The sequence below is a fragment of the Cryptosporidium ubiquitum genome (assembly GCF_001865345.1).
Source record: "Cryptosporidium ubiquitum isolate 39726 chromosome Unknown contig_2, whole genome shotgun sequence".
In the NCBI taxonomy this organism is placed as follows: domain Eukaryota; phylum Apicomplexa; class Conoidasida; order Eucoccidiorida; family Cryptosporidiidae; genus Cryptosporidium; species Cryptosporidium ubiquitum.
The window spans coordinates 154833-170202 of record NW_021639842.1 but is presented as its reverse complement, the minus strand read 5'-3'; the positions used below and the strand labels follow the sequence as shown (position 1 = coordinate 170202).

The following is a 15370-nucleotide window of genomic DNA, read 5'->3' as shown; positions in this document are numbered from 1 at the left end:
TCCTGTTCTTCTTTAATCTAGCGTTAAAATGATTCCCACAATTTAATCTTTCCCAAAGGCTAAAAGAATTAATAATTATTTTTTTTTTAACAAAAATTTTCTTTCCTGCTTCGTTGTTTTTTTTATTTTTTAAACTAAACATGTGGGGAATTGTTTTGGCGGTAGTCGCATGCAATTTTTTGCATAGCACAATTTATTAGGTGGACTAAAAATATACGAATTTTCTTCTTTGCTTTTTTACAAGTACAACCATAGTCTTAATTTAAAACTTTTAAAAAAAAAGGTTGAGTAAAATATTTATGATGAAAAATTCCTGAACAGGAAGTCCAAAATTAGCTTTAAAAAATGCAAAAGAAAGCTAAAATTAAAAAATTTCAAATAACTAAATACTTATGTTAATAAAAAAAATATTGCAAAAATATATACATATCTAAATACATGCAAAATAGTTTCCCTTACCTTGAACTGCCAGAAAAAATTTTTTTTCAAACTTTCTGGCGGGTTAATGTGTGCATTAAAATAATTAATGATCCAGGTTTCCTATAATGATTAAGAAATCAAAATAATAAATGGAAGCTTTGAAACGGTTAATAGAAAAGAGAACGGAAAGGATTGCAGTTGTGGAGAAGATCGGTAGTTCATCCGAAGTGGAGTTTATTTTACCAGAAAGAGTAAACTTTTACTTTGCCACTCTACGTATACTCCATCAATTGAGAAAAAAAACACCAGAGCCAGTCAAAGGGATGCAAATACAAGAAATAATTAGCTTGATATGCGCCCTAGATCAGGCTACTAGTGTATATGGAGCATTGGTCACTTCACCTAAAAGCGATATTGAAAATTATGAAGAGAAAGTTGAAAACAATATGAGGATTATCATCAACTCAATCAACACTTTAGGCTTTAGAGATGTTTTCCAAAAAGAGGTCCAATACTCTAATAAAGAGAATTTAGACCTGCATAAGGCACAAAGGATTATTCCGGGTGTTTTTTTGGGAGGAAGTGCTGTTGCAAGTGACCTTAAAAAGCTCAAGAACCTTGGAATTACTCATATTGTATGTTGTTTACAGGGTGCATGCAAGTTTAAAAATGAATTTCTATACTTGAATATTCCTATCTACGATACTCCATTTGAGGATATTAGTAAATATTTCTCTTCTTCTTATGATTTTATACATAATGCATTATGTAATTCTACTGTGGAAAAACCTAATAATGTTTATATACATTGTGCTGCAGGAATTAGCAGAGCTCCAACAATCTGTACAGCTTTTCTAATGAGAGAGTTGGGGATCAGCTCTATACAAGCTTTAAATCTAATTAAGTTGTCTAGACCGTATGTGGCGCCAAACCCTGGTTTCTTAAATCAGTTATATAACTATCAGCTGTTCTTGACCTCAGCAAAAATATTCCGTAAAAAACAACAAATCTCCAGTTCTAATCAGACCCAAATTTATGCTCAACAGGGTATTCCATGCCAGACTCATTTAAAAAGAAACGTTGGGAGAATCAAATAAGTTGTTACAATATGTTTATGAAATTTTCTACTTAATAATTCAAAGTTAGAATTATTGTTAGATGTGTATTGTCTCTCTTAAAGTAAACATTAGTCAATCTATATATACAAAATAAGAAACATCTAATTTCCGAATAACTATACTCCTTACTTTTCTAAATCTTTAGCTCCATCCTCATCTTCCTCGAAAATTATATCAGAATGTCTGTTTTTCCAGTTGCTGTGGGGAAATGCAAATGGGGGAGGATCTTGTGGCATTTTGTCCTGATACTTATTAAAGCTGATATTTCTGTCAGTGTTGTAGATTGTTTGAAGATAAGAAAACAGAGATGTTTGGAACAAGGTACCTATATTAGGAGCAACAATTCTGCCAAAAGGTTCAAGAAGTCTGACATCATTTTCAGTAAATTTAGATTTCTCTTTGAAAACACCTAATCTGTTAATAAGCACAATAAGGGATATTGCTTGAGTATTGTTTCCTTGAACAAATTGAGTACTTGGAGATAGAGATGAAGATCTTGTGTTAGTGTGAGGCTGGTTAATCAAGCTGCTTCTTCCCACTCTGTCAGATTTTGGAGAGCTGGGAGCAACAACACTGGAAGAAATGATTGAAGAGTTCAGAATCGAGTTATTTCTAGGGGATACTGAAGCCAAATCCTCATAGTCGTGTCCAATTTCAAAAGAGGAGAACGCAGAAGAAAGGGAAGAAATTGATGAGATTCTTTGGCTGGGGGTTGGGATACAGGACCAATTGTCTCTTTCTGCATATATCGGGAATACTAAGGCATTATAGATTGGTTTTTCCCCTCCATAGACCTTCTGTAGAAGGCGGATGAATTGGTCATCATTGTTCGTAGAAACTGAGCTACTTCCTATCACAATCCTAATTGAGCTACAAGAGCATTCAACTAGCCTATTCACGAACCGGGGTTCATTATCATCTCCAGTATTTTGGATGATGAGGGAGTGCCTGGTTTCAATGATTTTGTGAATAATGTCGCCTATCTCATAATTGAAAAGAAGCTCATTTCCTGTGTCTGAAATGAGAGATATGATTTGCTGTCTATCAGGGATCCCAATTAAAGCAATACAATGTTCAGATTCAATGATTTCCTGAGCATGAATACAAAGGGTAAACAAATTAGACTGAAGTCCCAGATCTGGTCTTAAAGATTGAACAAGATTAAGTAGATTGTCTGCTTTTTCCTTAGTGTTTCTAACTTCCTTGTACTTTTCGCAATTCAGAACTGAAATAGAAAATATTTTGGACAGACACCTTAACTTGACAATGTCAATTTGAGAAAAACTTTCCTCAATTTCAATACCGTCTTTATCCAGATTGAACTTGTCCAATATCTCAAGAACAGCTATTGGAGATTCTTTTTCAGTGTTATATATAGGGAGGTAAATAGCGTTATTGGAAAATCTCTTGGTTTTAATATCATGGTTATTCTCGAGCTGATGATTATCAGAGTCTCCTAAGTTAGTTAGAACTTCGTACTCATTGCTAAGGAGTACTTTCTTCAGCAAGGAATCAGATATTATATACTTACTTGTATCAAACCCATGGTAGAAAACATCGTTAATAGAGTCATAAATGAATAGATTACAATCTTTGCAATTAATAACTTTCCTGCACTCACATAAGATTGTATTAACCAACAGCTTTGGGTCTAAGTTTGAGCTGATTCTTAGGCTTGACTCGAGTAAGTTATAAATATCGTCCCAAGATAAAGTCTCCTTTAATTCTGGAATGTCTATCATCTACCAATTTGTCAAAATTGACCGTTTGTTTCGCTTTCACATTCAAATTTTAGAATCTCAAAGCTGTTAATCTTGAGCTTTGTTTTAATTGTTTGTATGTACTTATTTAAATATTTGGTCATTTACCAACTTGATGAACATGAGTATGTTTGCTTTTCTTAAGACTACTACCCAGTATAAAATGGTACTTTTTTCTTTAGAAAAGAAAGTAATCCAAACCGTTTTAGTTCACTTTTCAGTCAAATCCCATGCAAAATTTGAAGAAGCAGGAATTGAAATAATACGTTTTTACCCAGCTTTATAATTTCTGCTCAAACATTTTTTTTCAAACAATCTCCCCACACATGAGCCCGCCAGAACCGGTGGCGCTAGTTTGCCAATTTACTTCTGAATAATAATAATGTAATAAAGAGACGAAAAGTTTGGAAAATAAGGTTGGGAAAAGTTACAATCTTAAGTTTAGATTTTTGTTTAATTCAGGAAGTAGAGCTGTTGGTTTTATTATCTGATTCCATTTCACTTCCATTAACTTTTTGTTTAATTTCAAAATAATGAGCGCCAAGAATGAGGTACCTGTGTAATATTTATATTGCAAGTAGGGAAATGACTAAAAAAGGGGGAAAAGGTACAAGAAAAGGTGTGAGTGAATATATTATTATTTATATCAGAATTGTATTAGTTATAGATTGAAGCACAGATCAGAAGTTTAGGGTTTTGTCGAGCCAGAGGCTGGAAAAAGCATCAACAACTAAGAAAAAACTACCAGAGATTGAATATGTCAACCCAAATTTGGATAGAAAAGTACCGTCCAAAGGTTTTGGATGAGATGGTTGGGAACGAAGAAGTATTAACTCGATTGAAGGTGCTAGCGAAACATGGAAATATGCCAAATTTGCTGCTCTCTGGTCCTCCAGGAACCGGAAAGACCACCAGTATTCACTGTTTGGCCTCGGAAATGCTTGGAAACAAATACGGAAGAGCAGTTTTGGAGTTAAATGCATCGGATGATCGTGGTATTGATGTTGTCAGAGATAAAATTAAGACTTTTGCCAGAGAAAAAATAGACTTACCAGAAGGAAGACACAAGATAGTAATACTGGACGAAGTAGACAGTATGACAGACTCAGCTCAACAAGCCCTTAGAAGATTAATGGAGGTATACTCGGAAAGTACTCGTTTTGCTTTGGCCTGTAATCAGTCAACAAAAATTATTGAGCCAATTCAAAGTAGATGTGCAATTATAAGGTACTCGAAGCTAACAGATGCACAAATCAGGAAAAGACTATTTGAAATTATAAAAATGGAAAACATCCCATATGTTGACTCTGGAATTGATACTCTTGTATTTACTGCAGATGGAGATATGAGAATTATCATTAATAATCTCCAAGCAACTTACCATGGATTTTCCATGGTTTCCAGAGATAATGTACTAAAAGTCTCTGACATTCCTTCTCCTGAGAAAATTAAAAGTATATTGGATTCGTGTGTCAAATGTAACTGGAGATTAGCTCATTCCATTGTTGAAGAACTTTTTATTGGAGGGTATTCTCCACTCGATATTGTCATTACTATGAGAAACGTGTTAAAGAGATATCAGCTCTCTGAAAGGGCCACTTTGGAGTATCTAAAGGAGGTTGGGAGATGCCACTTTGTCATGCTCGATGGGTGTGCAACCCCCTTGCAGTTAGATAAACTCCTTGGCCAACTGTGTATGATCTCTGCCAGGTGTGGCTTAAACTCAAATCAAACTAATTAAAACTCCAACTTTCCCATTAGCTCTTTTCCTTTACAATTTTAGTATACAATTCAATTAAAATTTTTATATATAATTACGTAACTCATTTTTTTTTCTATTTACTTTCTTTCTCCTTAATTTATCAGCATTTTTTAACATGGCAATTTAAGCATTGCATGAATTTGGCGCCTTTTTTTTTTACATAATATAAAAGGATTATTAATAAGAGGGAGAAAGAGAGGAGAAAAGCCAAACCCACTTATACTGATACCTGAATAGGTGGTAGACATAGATTTGTGGAAGTTAAAAATATAGGAATATATGAGGGGGAGAAAAGAAGTCAGTAACAAACATTATTGCCAAATTTGCAAAATATGGATAGAAAATCACCCAAATAATCTTAGAAGCCATCAGGAAGGTGGAAGGCATAAGTACAATTTGAGGAAGTTATTAAAAAGCGAAAACTATAGAGATTCTCAGAAAAAGAAGAATGAGGAGGAAATTCGGAAGGAGTTTATGAAGTTACAGGGAGTTGTAGAAAAACCTAGCCAAGAAAAGAAGACAATTAAACAAATAGATAAGGTAAAGTCAACAAACTCATCGGTTTTCGCAGATAATGTCTTCAAAAATAGTCATTCCCATGAAAATTTACATAATTGCTTCGAAAGTGAGGATTATAATGAAAATCATACAGATAAGAAGAATCAAATGGGGATTATTGGACAGTGGGAAGAAGTCAAAGAGTCAGAATCTGCCTTTTTAGGGGATACCAATTTAAAATCTCAACCTCATAATCCATTTAAGTTTACTGAAGGATGTGTTCAAATTAAGAAGAACAACTTATCCCAAAAAGTTTACTCTTGCATTTCTGAACTTGAAGGAAATTTTGAAGAGCACCAATTTGATCAGAAACTCACATCTAATATCCAGAAATTACCTGATGAAAAAATCAAAATTGTCTTCAAAACACGAAAAACTCCTAATCAAATACGCAAAGATTAGTACTAAATTACATCAATATTGTCCTTACACATCTCCTAATATTTCCAACACTTTAATATACAAATACTAGAATTCTTAGCTTTATTCTCACTTAAAAGATTGTGGGGTACTCTCCTAGAACACTAATTTACTGCCAGTCCTTTAACCAATAGCCGTTTTAGACCCTATCTACATTATACATAGATCAATCTAACCTAATTAATATATCTAAAGGAGATCATTTGTAACGGAAAACATGGAAAGTATACGTTTTGATTTGAAAATAATGCTAGGACTACTCAGCCTATCCAATACTCAACTATAAAAATATCCTATTTTGGTCAACTTCTTCTATATTTGCACTTTTTGTTTGCACAACTTTCATTTTTTTCGTATATTTTAATACTAATTATATCATTTCCATATTAATATATTTAAAAAAGGCGCCAACTTTTTTATTATTTTTTTCTTAAATAAAAACTACATTTAAATGAAAAACTTGTTAGCAGAGATTGTGAGTACTTTAGAAAGATAAATAAGAAAATTGAATTAGATTGAGACTCTGTATATATTATTAATTAGGGTTCGAAGACTTTGGATCAAATGAACTATAATACTTTAAAGATTGATGAGCTGAAGGAGCTATTAAAAGAAAGGGGTCTGTCTGTTACTGGGAGAAAGGTAAGTAATGATTAGGTTAAAGCCTTATGCTGATATAAAAGTCTAAAATGAATTGATTTTTTTCTGTTTTTAGCAACAACTAGTCCAGGCATTGATTGATTATGACACCCAAAATAGCCAAGCAAATAGTACAGTGGCAACTACTCTTACTACTACCTCTGTAACAACGGAGAAAGAAGAACCAGAGGGCCCAACAGCTGTTCTGAATAGTGAGATTCAAATAGACCAAGTAGAAAAGAATAGCAACATAACAGATTCATTAAGACAAACAATATGTATAAACGATGTTAACCAACTTTCTGAAAAAGAAAGAATTGAATTAAGAAGACAGAAGTTTGGAACGTGCGAGCCATCTACAGAGGCTGAAAAAAGGCTTGCTCGTTCAAAAAGATTCGGTGCCACGTCTGAATATGATAAGAGAAAGCTTAGACAAGAAAGATTTGGGATGATATCAGAAGCTGATAAGATAAAAAATAGAAGAGAAAGATTTGGAACAATGTCAAGAGTAAATGATCCAGATCACGAAAAAAAGATCCAAGCAAGGAAATTAAGGTTTGGTTTGAAGTAGTTATAATTATTTCTTTGATACACAAACTTTGTGACAAATATTTAGTACTTAGAAAGTTATCTAATCTAAAATGAGTATCTATTTAATTTCCTTTAACTATGGATACTTGTTTAAGCTATATAATTTTTGATCATCTCAAAGTAAAACTTTTGAAATTTTGATTGATTATATTGTTTGTCTGAATATTACTGAGATTTGATATTATCTATAGAATATTGTCATTCCTGCCATAAAAATACATGCAAATGACACATATGGGCTAAGCCTATCTCCAATTACTGCCATTTTACCTAAAATTCCCAAGAACCCCGTTTTTTTATTGTCTATTAAACCTGGGATTTTTGGACGTAAATACGAGCATGTACATATTGACAACAAGATTACCACAATCATACTCTGAAAATTGAATAGGGCAGACATTTTTGCCGAGAATAAACTGTGAAATGCGTTCACTCAGCTAATCCAAATTATAAAGTTAGATTAATGATTAATATATTAGCCGATTTTTTTTTACTTCCCCCTTTATCACTTGAAGATTATTTTAAAAAATTAACCACAGGTTCCCGCCAAATAAAGGCCGTCATTCAAAAGTAATGAAAAGTACTTAATAATCTAAATTCTAAAATAATATCGAAGTGACTGGCTGGGTTCACGCCCAGCTGTAACCAAGTGGAGTCATTAAAGGTTCAGGATGGGATGTTGTAATACACTATGTCTGGAAGTAACATTGCACGATGGCTGCCCGTTACAAGGCTGCAGTCTCTAGAGTTACCTTGGTGGAGACCGAGATGACTTGTGAGATAGTGAAACCCGTACCGCCGGAGGCTGGAAACAGAGCACGGAAAAGGGTTCGCTGTAGTACGGTGTAAGGATAACAGTAGTTGTGTAACTTCCGGCATCCCAGTGTATCACCAAATTCTCGGACTGAATTTTTAATCATATATATATATTGGTTTTGCACACATTAGGCGGGAAGGCGCCATATTTTCAAATTAATTACAGGTTTCTTGATTAACAACATTATCGACAATCATTTCTAGATTAGTTTCGTTGATATTATTTCTGCACCTTAAGTTTGATATGTAGTCACTAATTGAGTTTTTTTTCTGTATGCATTCAATTTGTTCTGGTTTAAACTTTCTGTGGTTACAATTGTTCATAATTGTAATTGAATTTTGTACGGCTCTTAAGTGGTGTATAGTAGAGTTTAGAACATCCTTTTCAACTCCGAGTTGGCATGATGTTTTGATTTCAAGCAGGATTTGATCAATTTCTTTTAGGCTTCGTGCATAAATGTATTCATTTTCAAACAGTGTCCTATTAAATAGGTTTTTGAAAACATTATAGTACTGTATAGGGCCTGGATTAGCATAGTTATTATCAACCTCCCATTTTTCAATATGGTTCATTAGAAGTCTAAAGGAGGCGTTATTACTCAAATTAATAGAGTTTAGCTTGCAAATAAATGTTTGTTGATGGTTTGTTTCGTATTTTGTACCCTCGGTTAAAAGTTTTTTTGATTCTAACGAAACATTAAGGTCATTTCTTAGGCCTTGTACTTCTTTAATTCTTTCAATGTCTAAGGTCATTAATGATGAAATAGGGAGAGCATACATGTTCCAATTATTTGTTTGATTTAACACTCCTTTAATCCCTGTTACATATCCCCCAACTAAGTTACTATTAATAATTTTTGATGCCAACATTCCATACATGAAACCAAGTGAGGAATCAAAATCTGAAGGAAAGCATGCTCTGACTTGATCTGTGAAGCTGAAACATACTGGGTTCATTCCATTCTTAATTTTGTTTTTGGATCTTCTAAATTTAAGTTCCTTTTGAACTAGAGATGCTAAAATAACCTCAGTCTGAACGTCGCATATTTTTTTCGTATTGACCAAATTCTCAATTAGCTTTGCATCTATATCGCTAAATATAAGTTTAAAATCCTCAATAATCTTCTTTTCATATTTACTCGGATTCTCAGAACTCAAAATATTGGATACTTCTGACTTTAAAACATTATTTAAATTCTGAGTGCCAAATCTTGAAAATAATCTTCTATACTCTCTTGTTGGGTATACCTGGTCAAAAAGGCCTTCTGATACTAATAGCCCGCCAAAATTATTTCCCTGATTAGACCTTAAACAAATTATATCACAAATTTCAGTAATAATATCATCCAATGTGGCCCCAATTACTTCCGAACCATAAACTGACAGTTTCCCATCTGTATATCTTTCTGGAATTACAACCAAATTTGGGTGAGTCTGAATCCCAACTTCCAAAGCGACATTTGAGGTCTTCTCACCGATTATCTTCATGAAATACCAATACTTTGTTGCAGAAGCTGAATCTGTCAACAAATTCCCAACCAAAGTTGAAATACTCTTGGATACAGAATCAAATCCAACACATGTTTCAATCATTTGGTGAGAAATACTATTCTCCAAACAAACAGGGATAAATACCACCGGAATCTCATTCTTTATGTTATTTAATGACATGCAAATTAATTGTTCTGATAGTGAGGCGCCAAATGTTGCCGCCTCACTGTTCCCCACAATTGCAAAAGCTTTAATATTAAAAAATGACAAAAGCTGGGAAAGGAAGTCATTGCTGGTCAGTCCTCTGCATGAAAAGATGCACGAATTGTTTGCGAATTCTTGAGCTTCACTTGGCTTTAAAGCTGTGAGAGAGCTTTTTTTTTCTGAGAAACTATTCATTGTCACTTCTACTCCGTTTGGAAATGTGCAACCACCAGAATTGAGAGAATCCTCAAAAAACTTTAAAGACCCCTCAGAACTAAGATCAACTTTTAGAGCCTTTCCTTGTAAAAACTCTGATAGAGACTTAAAAACTATGAGTTGTTTAAGTGATGGGAGCCCACTGACTAACCCACAAATTACATTCTGAGCTCCAGGAGTTGAGAGACATGATAGAATTAATCCAAGTGAATCACAAGCAAATGAGTTACTCATGGAAGATTTGCACTGGCTGTTTTCTCTAATTTCTGTGTGTCCTGAAAAATTCTCCTCTTCTCTTAATTGTAGTATTCTATTGTTATGCTTTCTTGTCTGATGAGGTAAACACTTGGTAATAATAGAAGCTTCCAAATCTCTACATGATGAGGAAATGATTAAATCATCATTAAATCTAGAGGCGGCTGAAAGTAGAATCTTTGGTATCTTTATCTCGTCTTTTTGACTGGTTTGAAAGTTATCTGAACTTGATGATTTATTTTTTGTCTTAATTTCATGTTTATCTTCAATCCTTAATAAATCCTCCACTTTTGGGGGAGATATCATATAATTAGTTATTCCCGAATTAGGGCCATCAAACTGTATTGGTCCTGGATTCCTGTAATAATCATTCAATTTCCACTCCGATCTCACTTGGCAATAAGCTAAGTAAGACTGCCCCTTAAGATCTACCAAGTACTTCTTAATAACAGGAACAGATTTCCCCTTTCTAAGTTCGATATTCATCATATATGTGAGAGGGCATCCTGCTGGCTCCCATTGTTCGGGGCTTAGATTTAGTTTTCTAACCACTGCCATATAACCTGAACGCTGATTGTCAATCAGAGCTGCTGCAGTATGTCCAAGGGCGAAACAATAGCTTGCATCAAAGTTTGAAGGCAAAGCACATCTTCCCTCATATCCAAAGTAGTGAGTTTTTACACTGTCCAAAATATGAGCCTTCCCAATCTGTTCAAGTCTTTCCCTTGCCATATGTACCAACAGTTCCTCGGTTGCTATCTTGGCTACTTGCACATTACCATGTGGATCCCTCTCCAAAAGAAGTTGATTCTGTACATCAGAAGGGAGTTTCAAAAGAAGAGTCTTCATTTCTTGGCTTAAGCTATCTATAATCTGCCTCCTTTCACTTGTTTTAAGTAAAATGAGGTTTAATTCTTTAATTAATGCCTCAAATTCCGGAATAAACTCTACTAACCCTTCAGGTAATAGCACAACTCCATATCTCTTTCCTAATGAGTCTCTTTTTATAATCATATCTACAATATCATCTACAATTGACATCAAAGATCGGTTATTTTCTTTAATTTCCTCTCCAATTATAATCATATTTGCTCTTGTTTGAAGACCACACTCCAAAGTAATATGAGATGCAGATCTTCCCATCAGCCTTACAAAATAGTATCTATCTTTCTCTGTTCTAACTGCATCCATAATGCTCCCAATCTGTTCACTATATGTCTTAATTGCTGTATCATATCCAAAAGATGTCTCTATTACCTCATTTTTCAAATCTCCATCTATGGTCTTTGGACATCCAACTACAACTGTACTAGATGAGTTGCATTTAAAATATTCAGCCAAAATTGCTGCATTTGTATTCGAGTCATCTCCTCCAATAATTACCAGTCCATGCAATTTTAGCTTTTCACAAATCTCCAAGGAAGCTTTCATCTGTTCTTCTGTCTCAATTTTGTGACGACCTGAACATATTACATTAAAACCTCCTTGGTTAAGTATGCCATTAATATCCTCTTCAGTTAGCTCTCTGTATTTCTCTGTATATACTCCTTCCGGGCCTCCCAAAAATCCAAAAAGTTGACTACTTTGGTTACAAAGCTTAATATAGGACATTAAACCTGCGATTACATTGTGGCCTCCGGAGGCCTGACCTCCTGATAATACTACTCCAATTCTTCTGGCGGGAAACTTCCTCCAAGAGCTACTTCCATCCGAAATTGCTTCAAATTTTACCAGGCTACTTCCAGATGTCAAGGGAAAGTAAGCTGAAACGTCTGATCTTTCCATTCTACCCATTCCTTCGAAAACCGAAACCTCTTTGACTAATAATGGGGATCTTAATATATGTGGTAGGCATGGTTCCCATCTTCTTCTCCACATCTGCATATTTGAATGTCCTTCATGAAGACTCGAGGCTGAAAGTAGTGAGATATTTTTGGAATCACCTTTGTTTCTTTTAAGCTCAGTTTGCTTATAGTTGCTCATAGTTGTTTACTCTCAAAATCTCAAATTAATTGGCAGTATATTGTTAATTTCTGATATAACCTTTTAACTATTGTTATTTCTTATCTATTGATAATATATTACTTTTATTCTACTAGTTTTTGTTCCTAATCTCCTTAAGTCTTTCTCAAAAAAAGCAAAAAAAAACAAACCAGCTTGCTATTTCCTTTAAAAATCTAATTCTTGGGTTAACATAAATTTCTTATTATTATTATTTTTTTTGAGAATTTTTTTTTTCACATGCAATTTCCTCGGTCTAGGGCCAACTATGAAAATTATTTGCATGTGGCGCAGGCGGGAAATTCTGGTTAACCAGTTTTCCCTGACTATTAAAAGTTATAACAAAAATATGAAAAAATAATGGAAGATACAAAAAAAAAAATATGACGGTTCTAGTAAATATATGTGTGAATTACTATAACCTAGATTAATCTCCTTAATTAGTTAAGTTAGAAAAAATCAGCTTGATTTGGTGAGGGTCATGTTTGAGAAATGAACTTTCTTGAGGCCAAATCAAATTAATCTGGTCAAATATTAATTCATATTGACGTGAAATGTGTTCAAAAAGGTTTTTTAATAAACTATTTCTAATTTGTTTATCTTGGATTCGGTCAGCATTGGCAAAAGGAATAGCTCCAAATCGTAGGATACTTTCAAAGAACTGGTCAATAATTACTTGTGAGAGAATCAAAAGAGGGTCCTGGCCTGGTTCACTTTCATTATTTATGTAGTTGGAATTAGATTTTGAATTGAGATTGTCACTAGATTCATCCACTATTTGTGAGTTCGATAAACTTTTTTTTTTGACTTCAAGCTCTTTAAGAAGCTCCTCAAACCTATATTTATCACAAAACTCTTCTTTTAGTAAATTAGTTAGTTTGGAAACTTCATCATTTATTATTTGATCTGCTATCTCAATCTGATTTTTCAGCAAGAAATTCATCTTCGGATAGGCTGTTAGCACAGAGAGACAGTAACTTATGTTGTTAATCCTAATAATTGAAGCAAGAGGAGTTTCATCTGAAGTAGCAACTGAGCAAATAGCATTAAACATAGGGTTTATAAAGGTTTCAAGCATAGATGTTAAAATAGAATTGATATCCTCTCTATTTGGGGTATTGTCATTTGATATAACCAGAATTCCACTCTGTATAGTAGAGAGAATATCTCTTAATAGAGAGGACCATTCCATGACCAGAAGTGAGATTGAGAAGTCTACCGTTAAAATTTCAGATATACGAGAAGATACGTTTTCTTTGACGATTCCTGCATAAACATAGTACTGAGCAATTGCTTCCTCTCTTAAATCTTTAAATCGTTGAATAAGTAGAGGAAATGCAAGGCGGACTTGTTTTGGGGATGAGCTAGATCGCTTAGGCAAAACTTTAAACAATGGAATTAAAGTCTCAATATAATTGTCAATTAAATGTGCAATTTTGATCCCAATTGTAATTCCTGTCTTGAGGAAAGTTAGGTTACCAAAGTGGTGAGCAGAATCTGGCCTAGACGTCCTGGGAGGATGAAATTGACGAAGGATATCTCTGATTGCTCCGGAAAAAGGAATACAAAGAGTGTGGGTTATACTATTCAAAATATTGTTGGCCATTTCATCCACGGAGTTTGGCCCAGAAGTTTTATTTTGGTTGAAGTCCAGATGCTTCTCTTCAAATTCACAATCTTGGCATACCTCATATCCAAAAGCTTTGACTAGAAATTCTGATTCAATGGAAACTCCACAAACTCGAATCCATTCAAAAATAGACTCCAAATAGTCCAATAAGTTGGTAGAGTAGTTGGCATCTCCAATTGAGATTCCATGCTCTATTATGTGATTAAATCTATACTCCAAGTACTTTGACCTGGTTTCAATAACACAGGAAAGTAAAGAGCAACATTGCTCCTCGTGATAAAGTCTAAGTATTTCCACAGCCTCTTGGAAACTTTGACTTCCAAAAATACAAACTTTTCCTTCTGCTCCTTTTTCCATACCATCTACCTCGTCTTCTGTATTCTGTGACAATTCAAATTGGTCATTAAACTCATCAGGTGATTTGGAAATCACTTGGTCAATTAAGAAACTGGTGATTTCAGAAGCTAGTTGGTTTCTTTTAAGCTCTAAATCTAATATTAGAGCCTTCATATTAATGAGAATTTTAGGTATCATATTAGAATATTCAGGGTCATTTTTAAGTTTGGAGAGAACAGACTCTGAAGTACTTTCTTCTTTTTGTGAATCACTACTAAAAATTTCAATTAATCTTTTAGAATTAGTCTCGCTTACCATACATTTATTATATATTGCTACTAAAGAGAGCAAAAGATTCCCTTTAGACTCATCCATAGAAGATTTTAGATTCTTTATATCACCAACAAAGTTAGTACTTAGGTGTGACAACATTGTATTGCACATACTTCTTTTGTTTTCAACAATTTGTATTTGATCCTGTATCTTTTTAAACTCTTCCAAAAGCGGAAATGTGAACTTGTGCCAGTTTGTTAACTGAGTTGTAATGCTCTCATTAAACTCCTTTTCAAATGCCTTGATTTCATTATTCATTGCTCTAAGATCCTCAACAAAAGGCCTCAGAGAATCCAAACAGTTCTCCGTGATCATCAAATGGTATTTATATATAGAAAAGTGCATAGATCTACACTTATTTTGCCCTTTAGTGTCTAGTAACTCCATAACTAACTGCTTTGGAATTCCTTCTGAGACATCATCTACAGTGTCCAAGCTTATTAGTCCATTAATAAGTTCCTCATTCTCTCCAAGCTTAAGTTCTAGCACTCTATTCAGTTTCTTCTTAAGAGGATGGTTCAACACAGAGCTCTCCATTTCCATGTTTATTCTTCTAAAAATTTTCAAAGAAATAGTTCCAGTGTATATTAAAATATTATCAGCTTGTTTACACACAATCCAAAATCATGATCCACAACAGATTTACTTTTAAATTTTCGAACTAAATCTTCCGTTGAAAACTTAACTGCACCAAGTTATATATACTCTGAGAAATTTGCCACAAAAGTTGACCAATTTTTTCAAAAGCTTTTTTACATTCTTAATCAATAGGTACCCCTTTATTTAATTTTGTTCTATTTACTTCTGCCGCCAATCGCCT

At 33.9% G+C, this 15370-nt stretch overlaps 7 protein-coding genes across 7 annotated transcripts; 4 read left to right on the top strand and 3 right to left on the bottom strand.

The window, feature by feature from the left end:
* Positions 1–569: 569 nt before the first annotated feature.
* Positions 570–1517, top strand: cubi_00955 (dual specificity phosphatase; the record flags this gene model as incomplete). Its single annotated transcript, XM_029017967.1, has 1 exon — positions 570–1517. One exon carries the CDS (start codon positions 570–572, stop codon positions 1515–1517), a length of 948 nt encoding a protein of 315 aa, XP_028872918.1.
* A 146-nt stretch (positions 1518–1663) lies between these two features.
* On the bottom strand, positions 1664–3280 carry cubi_00954 (uncharacterized protein; the record flags this gene model as incomplete). The annotated part of the gene is made up of 1 exon (XM_029017966.1): positions 1664–3280. The coding sequence occupies one exon, from the start codon at positions 3278–3280 to the stop codon at positions 1664–1666; it is 1617 nt and encodes a 538-aa protein (XP_028872917.1).
* A 775-nt stretch (positions 3281–4055) lies between these two features.
* On the top strand, positions 4056–5039 carry cubi_00953 (replication factor C like AAA+ ATPase; the record flags this gene model as incomplete). Its single annotated transcript, XM_029017965.1, has 1 exon — positions 4056–5039. The coding sequence occupies one exon, from the start codon at positions 4056–4058 to the stop codon at positions 5037–5039; it is 984 nt and encodes a 327-aa protein (XP_028872916.1).
* Positions 5040–5339: 300 nt separating this feature from the next.
* cubi_00952 (uncharacterized protein) lies at positions 5340–6020 on the top strand (the record flags this gene model as incomplete). The annotated part of the gene is made up of 1 exon (XM_029017964.1): positions 5340–6020. The coding sequence occupies one exon, from the start codon at positions 5340–5342 to the stop codon at positions 6018–6020; it is 681 nt and encodes a 226-aa protein (XP_028872915.1).
* A 469-nt stretch (positions 6021–6489) lies between these two features.
* On the top strand, positions 6490–7248 carry cubi_00951 (uncharacterized protein; the record flags this gene model as incomplete). Its single annotated transcript, XM_029017963.1, has 3 exons — positions 6490–6513; positions 6582–6680; positions 6754–7248. 3 exons carry the CDS (start codon positions 6490–6492, stop codon positions 7246–7248), a joined length of 618 nt encoding a protein of 205 aa, XP_028872914.1.
* A 992-nt stretch (positions 7249–8240) lies between these two features.
* cubi_00950 (pyrophosphate-dependent 6-phosphofructokinase) lies at positions 8241–12233 on the bottom strand (the record flags this gene model as incomplete). Its single annotated transcript, XM_029017962.1, has 1 exon — positions 8241–12233. The coding sequence occupies one exon, from the start codon at positions 12231–12233 to the stop codon at positions 8241–8243; it is 3993 nt and encodes a 1330-aa protein (XP_028872913.1).
* A 454-nt stretch (positions 12234–12687) lies between these two features.
* cubi_00949 (uncharacterized protein) lies at positions 12688–15093 on the bottom strand (the record flags this gene model as incomplete). The annotated part of the gene is made up of 1 exon (XM_029017961.1): positions 12688–15093. One exon carries the CDS (start codon positions 15091–15093, stop codon positions 12688–12690), a length of 2406 nt encoding a protein of 801 aa, XP_028872912.1.
* Positions 15094–15370: the final 277 nt, after the last annotated feature.